Source organism: Oryzias latipes, chromosome 9 (genome assembly GCF_053564925.1).
Source record: "Oryzias latipes strain Hd-rR chromosome 9, Olatipes_Hd-rR_3.1".
Lineage (NCBI taxonomy): Eukaryota > Metazoa > Chordata > Actinopteri > Beloniformes > Adrianichthyidae > Oryzias > Oryzias latipes.
The window spans coordinates 9293938-9307019 of NC_136245.1; the positions used below are offsets into that span (position 1 = coordinate 9293938).

Here is a 13082-nt window from a genome sequence, read left to right on the forward strand (position 1 = left end):
TAATAAATGTTTTATGATTAGTATGGAGCGTATCCAATATGACTTCATACCAAATAATTTTCAGTCAAAAATATGGACAAACATCATCATCCAATCAGGGATATTCCATAGGACCTTCCTTTTTCATTTTCTTCTTGTGTTTCGTTTTATAACATTTCATTTTGATTTCTGTAAATTACTTATGTTTTCCAAAACGTTTTTTTAAATTGTTTTTTGGTTTCTGGAATTTTGTTTTGATTTCTAAAATCTTTTTGTAAATTGTTGTTGTGATCATTAATATGTTTTTGCGTTGAGGGACTAGTTGTTGTAATTTGCACTTCAGGGCCACCGTAGGATTGCTTCTGTTGTTAAAACCTAAACAAGTTCTTAATTTGAGAATTTTTATATGAAATTTGCACCCTAATATCCGGTCAGTGATGCAAAAAGCATCAACAAGTGTGTTAGTAAAAAGAAAACTAGGCCTTAAAAAAGCCAGCCACAGAGACTTGTGGGCTGTGCCAGTGTTAAAGGGAAAATCTTTTTTTTTTTTCACTCAAGTTTACTTTGCAAATAGTTTTTTTTTTTTAAAGCAAACACAAACACTGACTTGAGTCTGAGAAAAAGCTGATGCTCATACATAAAAAGATTCCTTTCTGCATTTACTCTCCAACAAACTGTCTGAAAGCCTGAAGCTCCTCATATTATTGCAGCTACTGACTCCTCTCTTCACCTTGTACTGTACCTGTCGCTGACATATGTGTGATCTCTACATGGTGGGAGGTGTGACTGGGTTAAATATGACTCGAAGCATCTCCAGAAACCTGTCAGCAGTCCAGTTTGGTTACTTGTCTAAAATTAGACGGCCATGATGATTCCACCCTCTGGTTATTAATCAGAAAGGAGGCAAAAATCAGGGAAATTATGAAAGTATCCTCCACCGCGCTAACAATTAAACGCTGATTCAGTTAAAAAAACACTCAAAAACATATATAACTTTAATTTTTTTTATTTATCGTGGAACATAAAACAATATTGTGGGCTTTTTACCACATACACTATGTATTCACATAATACACCATACAGCTACGAAGAGAGAGACCAAACAAAAACACTTTTTTTTTTTTTTTACATACTGCATCCTTGACGAGAAAATAAAAAACTAAAAAAAACAAGAACAATCCTACAACTGAAAGAGGAATGTAGCTGCCACGTATGTAAGTTCATTTGCTTCTTCTGGTTTGGGCCCAATTTCTCTTCCAGATTTTCAACAGTGGGTCACACAGAGTGGGTTTCTCGAAACAAGAGCGACCAAATATACAGTTCAAAAGACAGAGAAGGAGTGAGGAGAGGAAGTGCGTGACTAGAGTGGGGAGTAAAAGGCAGTACACAAATCCGAGTCAAACATCTCGGCGTTCTGCGAACAGGAACAAGATACTCAAAACATAACAGCCTCTGGTACATCTGCTGTACCCAACGTCAAGCAGGCTTGACGTCATTTTTAATTATCTTCTTTCATCTTGGGTGTATCGACCTCCAAGCACAATATGGACTGATCCTCGTAATGAGAATGTGCTGCGGTGGGGAAGGGGCTCTCACTCTTTAAATGGGGGTGTCAATGTGTAGCGTTGTAGATAAAAACTGTTCTCATGAAATCAGCACCAGAGCAGCTTCTGTCCTTTTGAAACCACTTGAGTCAAACATTTAAAAAAAAAAAGGTTTGCGGTTCTCTTAAATCCCTCACACTTTGTATTACACAGTGAATTTAAATTGTAGCATCATAGCACCGGCTGTCTGATCCGCCACCTCCCTCCCTGGGTGAGGTGGCACCTCTCCTGAGAACCGCCCGTCAAACATGCGAGACATTTCCAGATTTACAGAGTTATTATGACATGCACTGCATCCTCGTCACCTACTTTTTTTTGTCCTCGGACCGCCTGTGCAAGGAGGGCAGTGTGTTGTTCTCAGCAGTAAAACAGTCAATCAGACATTAGGAACAGGGTAGAAAACACCACAAGGGAAAATGTGGCATCTTCTGCAGGGGGAGGGGCGTCATTTCAATTAAGATGAAGTGCAGATTATAATGACACGCATCTAAACAAGCATAAAAGCGATATCACCTGATAGTAACACAACTGGATAAGATTGCAGGCCTTCAAGCGACTAAAACTTCGCTCACTGGTTTAATGGTACGTCCAAAGTTGCAAACCAAACATGCAGCCAGCAGGATGGACGAAGGGAGAACCAAGGACGGTTAGAGCTGCTGGAAAAAAGTAGTGACTTCTTGCCATTTCTGCTAGTCTATAATGTAAAGCTTTTTGTTAAAAATAAACCAAATGAAATGCAACATCTTTTTTTTCAAGTTTTGGAGGCGTCATTTGGGGTCAAAAGACTCCAACTTCCAGTCTCTGAGTTAACAGTAATTAATGTGTGCACCAGAGGAAGTCGGGTTTTTCATGTTTGTCAAAGGCCAACAAAGGGAGTACAGTACTAAGAAAGCAGAACATCAGTGTTTGTTGGGCATGTTTCTACATCAAGTGTTGGTTTGAGTGAGACTTCAAAAAAAAAATCCCCTTGTCATTTCAAGGTGTCGACACTATCATCACCAGTTAAATAATTTTACCTAAATAGTTTAATATTTACATTTTTTATCTCTCTCTTGAGAAAAAAAAAAAGAAAAAAGAAAAACTAAGCTTCAAGTTGTCAATAATCGGCTCTTTCGTTTTTGTCATTAAAATCAAGATTAAAAGTGCTTTTATAAATCTTTTCTTCTCTATGTACAATTTGTATTAGCTATATAAAAAGGTGAAAAAGAAAACATCAAAAACAATAATTATTATCATAACCATGTAGTAATAAATAGGAAATAAAAAATAAAAAACAGGTTCAAATGAGTCTGGAGTTCTCGGGCATACAAAGGGACATGCATGATTTTCTGCCCTCAGTAGCATATTGTGATTGTGACCAGTGTCTCTACAGCGTGAGGTAGAGAGCTGGAGGTAACAGAGGCTTTCACAGATGGCCTTGACCAGAGCAACAAGCCGGCTTCTAATCCACTTCTCAGTTTTGCAGACGAGCAGAGAAAGCAGAGACTCTCAGGAAACACAATAAACCAGCCTGTGCCTTTGAATTGTATCTCGATCATACGACTGTGTCGTTTTCCAGCACTCGATAGAGATCGTTAATCTGACTCATCGACGCCGACTTGTTCGAGCAACAGTAGATGTCACCGTTTTGCCTTAACTCCTAGGATTTCCTCTGTGAAATGCAAACAAAGCGTGATGAACGGCTGTGCTTTCTCTGGGCTGGAAAGTGGACGTTGTAACTATGCCACTGCAAACTTTCAGCAGAGAGCAGTTCTTATGCCCAGCAGCAGATCTGCAGCCGCAGAACGGGCCACTTGGATTGGCTGGCTGCGGGCGCCCCGCAGGAGGACACGCCTGGCTCTGCTCCAAGATGACAGCACCATGCAGAGGAAGGAGTGGGGCCTTTGCAGTCAATCAAGTGTAGTAGGACAGCACCAGAGTGTGTGGAGGAGCACCAAGAGCACCGCAGTCTCAGCACTGTTCCTTCTGCTAACAACAGAGAGAGCCTTCCCAGGTGCATCTCCAGATTTGCGTCATGCAAGTCCCGTCCATGGTCAGCAAATGGGGTACAAGAGCCCCCTCTGCTGGTCTTGGCTGGTTAAAACAGCAAAGCTGCACCAGTTGTTTTTACTTTTCTGTCAATTGCACCAATTTAAAAAAGCGGTTACCACTGCCCTCTAGAGTTTGCACTGGGAAGTCCTCACACCTGTTTCAAAATTCTAATATTGTAGGAAGATAAAGAGTGCCACCAGCTCCATTAGATCTGGGTTAAATGGCATATGCAAGTACTATTCCTAATTTAGGCCTCTGTGGAGTCATTGCTGACTGTCGTCCTTGGAACACTGTCCTTCCGGCGCTCCAAAACAGAGGCATTTCCTCACAAACATTGCTGGAGCTGAACTTGGGTAAGAGCACCTAAATAGAGCACCAAGTGCAGTGAAGTGCAGCGGAATGAAAAACGATCAGAGCCAGAAGCTGAGCACCAGTCGAAAGCTGGGGGAGGGGGGGGGGGGTCAGGAGGAGCACATGATCTAATCTGAAGACAAGCAGCAAGAAGGAAATCCCATCAAGTATTTCAACTTAATTTGCATGGTTGACATTCGTTGTTCCACTGAATAAAAATGATCAATTAGAAGAAATGTGTTTGTCTTTTCGGAAAGTCTGATCAGACGCATCTTTCTGGTTGAATATTAATTTTCATCATCTTAAAGTGCTGTCCAACTGGGCAGATAATGGCTCCTCCTCTAAGTAGAGTTTTAGCATCGATAACAAAACCAAAGAGGAAACAAGTTTTCCAAACATTGAAAAGCAACGATCTGAGTAACTCAGACTGATTGATTTAAAAAAATATAAAAACAAAAGCAATCACCTTATCATTAATAACATTAATGAAAACAACAATAATAAAAACAAGTCTTCATTATAATAATACCTATAATAACAACAGTAACAATAGCAATCATAATAATATTGATAACAATAGCAATAATTAGAATTAGTAAAATTCTATGAACAAGGGAAAAAAAGCAATGGAGTTCCTCTCTGGCAATGAAAGAGGAAGAGCACCACAGGCAGTGTGTCTGAAGCCCAAACTACTGCCTGACATGAGGTAAAAAAATAAAAACATAACCTCCTCCAAATCACCTGTGGAGGGGGCAGGATGGGGAGACAGCTGACTGCAAGATGGCTGAGAGACATTTAATCCTGCTCGTCGCTCTCTCCAGCCCTCCACAGCACCACTCGGTAGCTTTGGGCCCGTCTGTGTGGCCTCAGACAAAGTGGCTGTAGGGCCCAGTGAGTTGGGTGAAGGCAAAGGGAGACACAGTAACCACCGAGGTGGAGCAGAATGTGGGGGCTAACCGTGTCACCGGTCCCTCTTTCCTGTCTTTAGATTGCCCAGGGCCTGGGCTGGCACCTGTTGCCATAGCACCCCACTTGCGTTTCTTGCCAAGTGTCTTAATGTCTTCCTGGGGGAGGCCAAGGAGAGCTGCTTCCTGTTGCCTCTGCAGAGCTCGTTCTGCCAGCAGCTTCATTTTGGCCTCCCACAGAGCCAGGCCATGCATGGGCTGGTTGAGGTTCTTGTGCTGGTAGAAGACCAAGGAGATGCGGGTTGGGTGGGAACGATCAGGCTTTTTAATTGGAGTGGTAGCGTGTAGTTCTCGACGGGCACACTCAATGAGGACCGAACCATGGGCTGGTGCTACTCCTACACCCCCGATGCTGGGATCCAGGAAGTTGTGTTCACTGTCAGACCACACTTCTTCCTCGTCATCCTCCCTATGTTGGATGCTCTCTGTGTCACTCTCGACTCGACCGGGGTCACAGTAGGCCTGACCCGACTGCTGCAGAGCATCGGGAAAGAGGCGACCCTCAGGAGCAGGGGAAGGAGTGCTGCCTGCCAATGAACCTCCACAAGACTTCCAAGCCTTTTCTTGGAGCCCAAGGGGAGTGGAGCACCGATTCTCCCCCGTCTTGGACCACATCTTGTCTGGGTAGGCTCCTGCTGGATTGCTGTGCTTCAAACCAGGGCTGCATGGAGCAGGTCCCATGGCCCAAGCATTTGGCTGGGGACTAGAGGCAGGGCTGGCCAAGTGTCTGGGCAAGCCTGGGCCTTGTAAGCCTGGCTGCGGAGTAAGTGAGCGTGAATGAGAGGTTCCAGGCTGCAGTGGAGTACCTGGATGAGGGCTGACATGGCGTGTAGACCCTTGTAAACTAGCCTGAATCACTGTGCCAAGATGAGGGGACGGAGGCGGAGAGGGAGTGACTTGGAGTGATGGACTGGAAGAGGCTATCGGGAGGTTTGAGCCTGGGAAGGATGTCCACTGTTGTGGGAACGGAGAGGACTGCTGCTGCTGGGAATGCTGGTGAAACTGCTGTTTGTCCAAGTTCATAGAAGAACCTTCAGAACTTTGTTTCCGCTTTAGATGGTCATCCCAAGTGGTAGGAATAATGTTAGGTTTGTACCCTGGCCAGGCTGCAGGCTGAGGTGTGGTTCTAGATGTGTTGGCACCAGCCTGGTTTGGCAATGCACCTTCGTAGACAGGAACATCCATTGGTTCCTGCTTGATGAGAGGGGAACCTCTTATAGACGGCTCAGATGAGTTGGAAGAAGGACGGGATTGGTTGTAGTCTGCAGGCTGGGAGTAAACAGTGTGGTTCAGTTGGTTCTGCTGCTCAGGGTGGCTGGAGGACTGAGCCATTCTGACCTGTAGGCTCTGAATGTCAGGCTTTTTGTCGACCTCGACAGGTTTACCTCCTGTTTTGGGCAAGGGACCATTTCGACCCTCATAGGTCCTCAGCTTGCGTGGAAAAAGCCCATTAGTTGCGTAGTTGTAGTAATTGTAGGGAACCATGGACCTGTTGGGGGGGAAGTTGTTCAATGAGTCAGCTGCAGAGGGCTGGCTTGCTGGGGAGAGGGCCCCTCTTGCATAGTAAGCAGGGTGTTGATAGATGTTATTGAACGGGTCTGCTGCTTGCACAGGGTATCCATCTATTGATCCATTAAGCGGCTCCATTTTGATGTTGGGTTTCATCTCTTGTTTGATTACTGCAAAATGTTGGAAAGAGTACAGAGACTTTAAAAACTAAAGATTTTTCACAAACATACTTCTGTATTAGATTATGTTGATGTCACACTCAAACAGAAACAAATAAAATAGTTTCCACAAACAGCATGGCCATTTCCTCACATAATCAAATAGTATTTGGTATGAAAAAAGAAATTACAAAACAATAGCTAACCTTTACTGCCAAGGGGTTGTGGGGAGCTGGGGACGCAGACCTCAGCTTTGAACACTGCTTTCTCTGGCGTCTCCGCTCCTTGTTGCATGATTTTGTTTTTCTTCTTCTCCGAGGCGGCTTTCTTTGCCTCCAACCGGCGTTGTCGGCAAGATTTGGCAGGTTCGGGCAGTTTCCGTACCTCACGTCGAAAAGTCTGGAGCGCCTGAATAGCCCCTGTCTGCATCTTGATGCGCTGGGCCTCTGCACTCCCAAACTCATCTGTATGTGATACGGTGTAAAGAGGTAAGACATGGAGCTGCTCGTCTTCAGGAATCCCTCCTACTTTACGGTTGTCTTCCTTGGTTAAAGTACACACCTAATAAAGATCAGGAGAAAATATATAAATATACATTTTAAAGGCTCTTCACAGCGTTAGATTATTTTTTTAAGTATCATCTTACCACTGTGCAACCATTGTGGAGATTATGCTGGTCCTTGTGAGCATGGGCACAGAAGTCCATACAAGCTGTAATTCCAGAGAACGGACGGCCTTCCTTCAAACCCAACCTGCAGTCTGAAGCTTTGTCCTCTGACAGGCACTAAGGTGAAAAGACAGATGTAACTTTTAGCCAGCAATAGGACCTTATTTTGGCCATTGATTTTATTGAATCGATTTTTAAGCTTTTTAAAGTATCAAAACGAAATGTTGATCTAAATCTACAGCAGAAAGTGTAGTAGTGGGATGCAGCACAGTAAAGAACAGACTACTGTACTATCCACATTATGAGGCACATTTAAAAGCCTTAGTTTTTGTCAAAAACGACACGCCTTAAAACCCAGGGTACCTGAAATATGGATTAATTTTGGTTGCGTGTACAGTTGTTGATGGGATTTTCAGAGGTCTAAATGTCAGTTTATTTTGCATGATTGTAAATATTCCTTCGCGCCTAACATGCAGCAGTGTTCAACTTTGTTTATTTTATGTCTTACTAACAACATTAGAAGATAGCATAGTCACAGTAGCGTTTGTTTTAGCAGTATTAATTTTAGTGTTGTTAACAAGGTTGGGAGTTACAGGTAATTTTAATATGCCAACATGGCTAGCGTGTTACAAACAAGTTCTAAAGTTACTGGGAATGCAGGTAATAAACTCTGACTGAAGGACTTATCTCTGACTTTTGTCTAACTTAATGTGCCTTATAGTTTCGTGTGGCCTATATATGACAAACGTTCAAATATAGACCATTCATAATCCCGAGCGCCCTATATTGCTGAAGACACGGTAGTGTTCTAGTGTTCTGCAAAGTTTGAAATCCGCAATAACTGCATATTTAGTGTCCCCAAAAACCTTTTCACCGCAAAAATATATGGAAACAAACAAACCTGGTTACTGTAGGCCTGTGGTGCCAACCGCTTGTACAAAGGAGCCACCTCTGTAGCCAGATTTTGGAAGTTATCCCTGAGTTTCTCCTCCTGAAAAAGAAAAACACATCAATTACAAAACATGTTTATATAACTAAGATGTTAACAAGTAAAACTAATTGTTTGCACTAATCCATTCTCTTGTAGAGCTAAAAAAAGATTTTTCTTCTAATGTTCACCTCTTCAGGGTGATCCCCTTGCAGCCTAAACTTGCGTGGCATTTTGCTTCGGGCATATTTGCAGCCGTTGAAGTACATACTCCAGGAGCAGCCAAACGAAAAGGAAGCACCACAGGTTTCAGGGTCCTTGCCTTGGCAGGCACAGGTACGACTGCAGAGTGAGCAAATCATCAGTTATGTGTCCCCTGGGCCACTTAGAGAAGAATTTCATGAGTAGCTTATTTGGAGATATACTGTACATTTTGTGCACATCAACATATACAAAACCACCATTTCCAGAATTGTGTTTCCGAAGTCAAAGCAAAACCTACAAAATTGTCTAGCATGGTGATGCTAACATAGCACCATGCTAGCTTTACTATATGAGACTCTTAATTGTATTGTTTTGTACACAAACAAGCACAACAAATCTACTGTGGGAAGTATCTCAGATTACCTGACTTAGCTTTTCTTTAACAAAAAGTAGTCTATTTAAGTGTGCTACAAGTGTACTTAGGGTGTGTCCCAATTCCTCCACTACTCGACTCATAGTGACTATATACTGCGTTCGCCATTTTGTAGTGCTGTCCAAATCTTTAATTCCAAAATCCAGTGCCCTAGAACTTTCCCAGAAGTCTCTGCGAAAAACCAGTGTGCATAGATGCTCACTAGATTGGCAAATATAGACCACAATGCATTGCGTTTGAACAATTTTGCCCCAAAAAAATGTATTTCAATGTATTTTTTTTTAATAAACCATCAATGTTCTTATCTTAAGAGGACAGTTGATTCATATATGATCGCAAAACGCTCGTGTCAATAAGATTTTAACTTCGCAAAATCGATTATGTTATATTCGCCGATTCAAAAAAAAACATAGTAGCACATTTTAGTTTTTTAGTAGTTAGGGATTAGGGTGGGAATTCGGACACAGCCTTAGTCTACACTAAAAGTGAGGCTGTATACTAGAAGGTTACTTTTGATATACTATCTATATATTGTAAACCTAAAATGTTCCAATTTAGTCTGCAGACGTCTTCAGTTAGTTACTTCCTAAACCACTATAGCAGACTTACTATACCTAAAGTATACGTATACTTGAGTATACTTAAAATAATCTTCAAGTGTACCATATTTTCTAGGGGTTAACATATTTTAAATTTGTCAGTGACATTTTGAAAATATCCCTCATTCAGTCTTAACAGTTAGCATGGGAGTTAGCATGTACATTTGTCATATTATCACGGGCTACAACAAAGAGGGCACAGAAACTTTAGAAAAGAAACAAAAAAAGGTTTCACTTTATTTTAACAGAAAACACAGCACTTTTAATCCTTATCTGTCATTTCTTCTGATAGGAGTCTTTACTCAAATTATTGCTAATCACAACCATGTTATCAGAAAATCCACAATTTATTTTAAACCTACCCCTAGCAAAACTTAGTCTATTTAGGTCTACTATAAATCTCCTAAATGGTATAAAACACTAAATCTTAAATGATTGAGCATTAGTGTGTGAGCAGTTTCTTTTAGGTGTTTTGATATAGTTTGATGATGTCCTTGTATCTGTACTTCATCTCCCTCCAAACTAATACAAGACAATTACAAATCACTCACTCATCATTGAGGCCGCAGCGTCGGCTGGTGGGATTGCCATATTTGGTGAGTGTGTCGGTGACCTCACGGTACAACTTGTCCGCCAGAGCTTTTGGGACGCCTTCCCAGGCCAGAATGAGGATGATGATGACTGCATTTTCACAGTGGTGGCCAGCACGATGACGCACCAAACAGAGCACCTTCTCTTTCTCGCTCCCACGACGGATCACCTGGGAGAGCAATCAATGTCTGACTTCACACCATGAACATGATTTGGCTGATTGTAGATTTTGCTGTTACTTCAGTTCACCAGCAGATGTCAAGCACACATAAATTACCTTAATTTACTGATAAAACAGGGAAGAGACAAACGCCATGAACAAATTGGCTTACGAAAACCTGTGCCAGTCTGTAATTGGCTTTTAAATGTGAAATTGTTGTTTTGGTTTGTAAAATCTTTAGTAGGATTTATCAAAACTGATGAGAAGATCCTTAGCATTCGTCACAGAGTCTCTACTTTTTCAAGCTTCTATTGGGAATTCACCAAAATCTTTAAATATATGTAAAGTACTTATTTAACAAACATACAGCCTAATAATGATAGTTTTCTTTAACCAAAGCTTGATAGATATGACTGGATTGTACCTACCCACTTAGCAATCGGACAACCATGGGAGCTCTTCCCTTCCTTGCCTGTGTACACCACCTTCTCAATCCGAACGGCATCCCCCTTCTCTCCAAACCTGCACACAATGAGAAGAACCACGAAATAGCATTTGAGCACACATCCATATCTAAAGAGTCCATTGATTAAACTATAAACCATGTTTCATCAGACCCTTGAGAGGCAGGAGCAAAAATTTTTCAACAGTATACATCAAGCAAAGACAGGTCAAGCCTCATCACAATAACGGGAGTGGAGAGTAGATTCACAAGGTACAGTGAGATTCACACAAGCTCGACAGTAAACCTGAACCCCATAACCTCATTACAACCAGTGCTCTCTCTTTGAGGCACTTCTCTGCATGCATTTGTGTTTCTGCAAGGTGCCTGCATCCCTGCAGGTCTGCTGGAAAGTGAGCCAAAGGGGGGAGGGGGCAGAGGTTGCACTGGAGCACGGCTGGGACATCAGAACTTGTCACATTTCTGGTCACAGCTCATATCAGGCCTCCAGCCAGCTTGATACCTGCCATTGTGAAAACTTCAGCCCCTGAGCAGATTTGGCGTGACAGTGAGCTCAAGGGGCTCCCGCTGAATAGGAATCACCCTGAGGTGGCTGAGAAAGTGTGGGGGGATTAAACACTGTCACCACAGGGGTGGCCTGCATGGGTCAGGGGTGGGTCAAGGGTCAGATGGGAACTATAGGGTCTTAACTTCTTGCGTCATCGGTTGAACAACAAAAATGGCATGACATCCCCCTCACTCTGAGGACTAATGAGTTGCATAAAATCCAGACAGTTAGTCTTTCAAACAGTTGATCAGAATTATGTGGAATCAGGCTGCACTTTTAAACATGTCTGCTGATGCTTCGCAAACAAAACAGTAAGTTAAATTATAACAGCAGTTTGTGAGACAATGATTTTGTCTCTTTCATAAAACTAGATTTTATGTTTTATCTGATTTCATGTTCAGCATTATGCTTTAAAGAAGATGACCTCCCCTTTATGTCTGCCTTGTTTCACACGCAAATCTTTCCTCTGTTTCTGTATTCCTCTCTTTTGATCTTTCCAGTACCCCCCCCCCCCCCCCCCCCCCATGGAGGCCTTTCCTCTTCCTCAATCCTCAGCTGTCATCTGCTGCAGGTTCAGAGCTCCTCACGCTGCTTGGGATGTGCTGATGACGTTGATATTTCCTACAAGATTCTGGGTCACAGATTCCCTTAAGAAAAAATGTGAGGGGACGGAATGTGGAGAGCAGGGGGAGGACGGTTGGTAGGGGGATAAAAGGAAGCGTAGCCCATAGGAAGGGGAGAAAAGAGAGGGAAACCAGAAGAGAGAAGAAGACACACCTTGCCTCCATCAGGGTTCGTATGGAGGCCACAGTAGGCCCAGATCCCAGGTGGTTGTAGTAGGGCCCTTCATCTTTCTCCAGGATTTGTTCTTGGAAAGAAGAAATGACAGAGTGATGTAATCACACCAACACTTCCAAAGCAAATACTGATCCTTAGCCAAATCTCTCCACAGTGTCTGATAACATTCTGAGAACCAGTACTTGAAAAGTTATCAATATAATTTGATTCCCTTTTGTTTTTAGACGCAAAGGAATTAATCAAATGTCAGGATAAACATAAAGTCATAAAGTGAAAAAGAAGTGGATATAAGAAAAAATTGTATTAGTTCCAACCTCAATCTTACTATGTTTATATATACCTCCTTACATGTTGAACATAAAACTTTATTAACATAGACACAAAAGAGCTAAAGAGAAAAAGCATTAAGGTACCAAAACACCCTCATTAAGTTCTGATTGTTCGTGCACTGTCCCATTCCACTTCTTATTGTTTAATTTATACATTTTCAAAATATTCTGTTTGTATTTTTTTATTGTCCCACAACATCACACCATAATCTTTCAGTAGCATTAAAAGAAATCATTTTTAAAATACAGTCAGGATTATTTTCTCTCATTTAAAGAAAGAATCTGAACTGGACATGATATAACTATGACAGTGAAAGGGACTTGAGACATTAGACAAACAGGATTATACTGAATGGAAAATACTTTTAAACTATTTATCTGTTTGTATTATTAGTATTGTACAATCCCTTTCTGCCACTCATTCATAGCCAATTTATGTGAGGTTAAAAAAGGGTAAAAAGAAATATTAATAATAGTAGTAGAGGGTTGCATCACTACTAACATCCTATCTTGCTTTAAATATTTGCCCAAAACTTTTTGGGCAAATATTTAACTTCCAACTTAATAAAATACAATCTCTTTCTAACAGCAGAAATATTGTTGTTTTCACTTCAGCTCAGTGTCACTTTGTGATGCACTTTAATTGCACTTTGTGTTCATAAAATAGACAAAATCATGTTTTAAATGGTTATCAGTTCCCACATAAAGTCTTGCTTGAGTGTTTTGCTCTGAGATAGTGTCTCGCTAAACCTAAAAACAGTCAACA

General features: G+C 41.8%; 1 protein-coding gene across 8 annotated transcripts in view; it reads right to left on the minus strand.

The window, feature by feature from the left end:
• Positions 1-969: 969 nt before the first annotated feature.
• The window catches only part of tet3 (tet methylcytosine dioxygenase 3), a 38668-nt gene continuing 26555 nt past the window's right edge, over positions 970-13082 (minus strand). For all 8 annotated transcript variants that reach the window (XM_011479541.4, XM_020706191.3, XM_023958715.2 and 5 more), the window contains 8 exons: positions 11967-12057; positions 10608-10701; positions 9980-10188; positions 8384-8534; positions 8166-8255; positions 7244-7381; positions 6804-7158; positions 970-6609 (listed from right to left, as the gene is read on the minus strand). In XM_011479541.4, the coding sequence (XP_011477843.1) occupies positions 4832-6609; positions 6804-7158; positions 7244-7381; positions 8166-8255; positions 8384-8534; positions 9980-10188; positions 10608-10701; positions 11967-12057 (2906 nt within the window). In that variant the 3' untranslated portion in view covers positions 970-4831. The remainder of the gene's footprint in view (positions 6610-6803; positions 7159-7243; positions 7382-8165; positions 8256-8383; positions 8535-9979; positions 10189-10607; positions 10702-11966; positions 12058-13082) is intronic.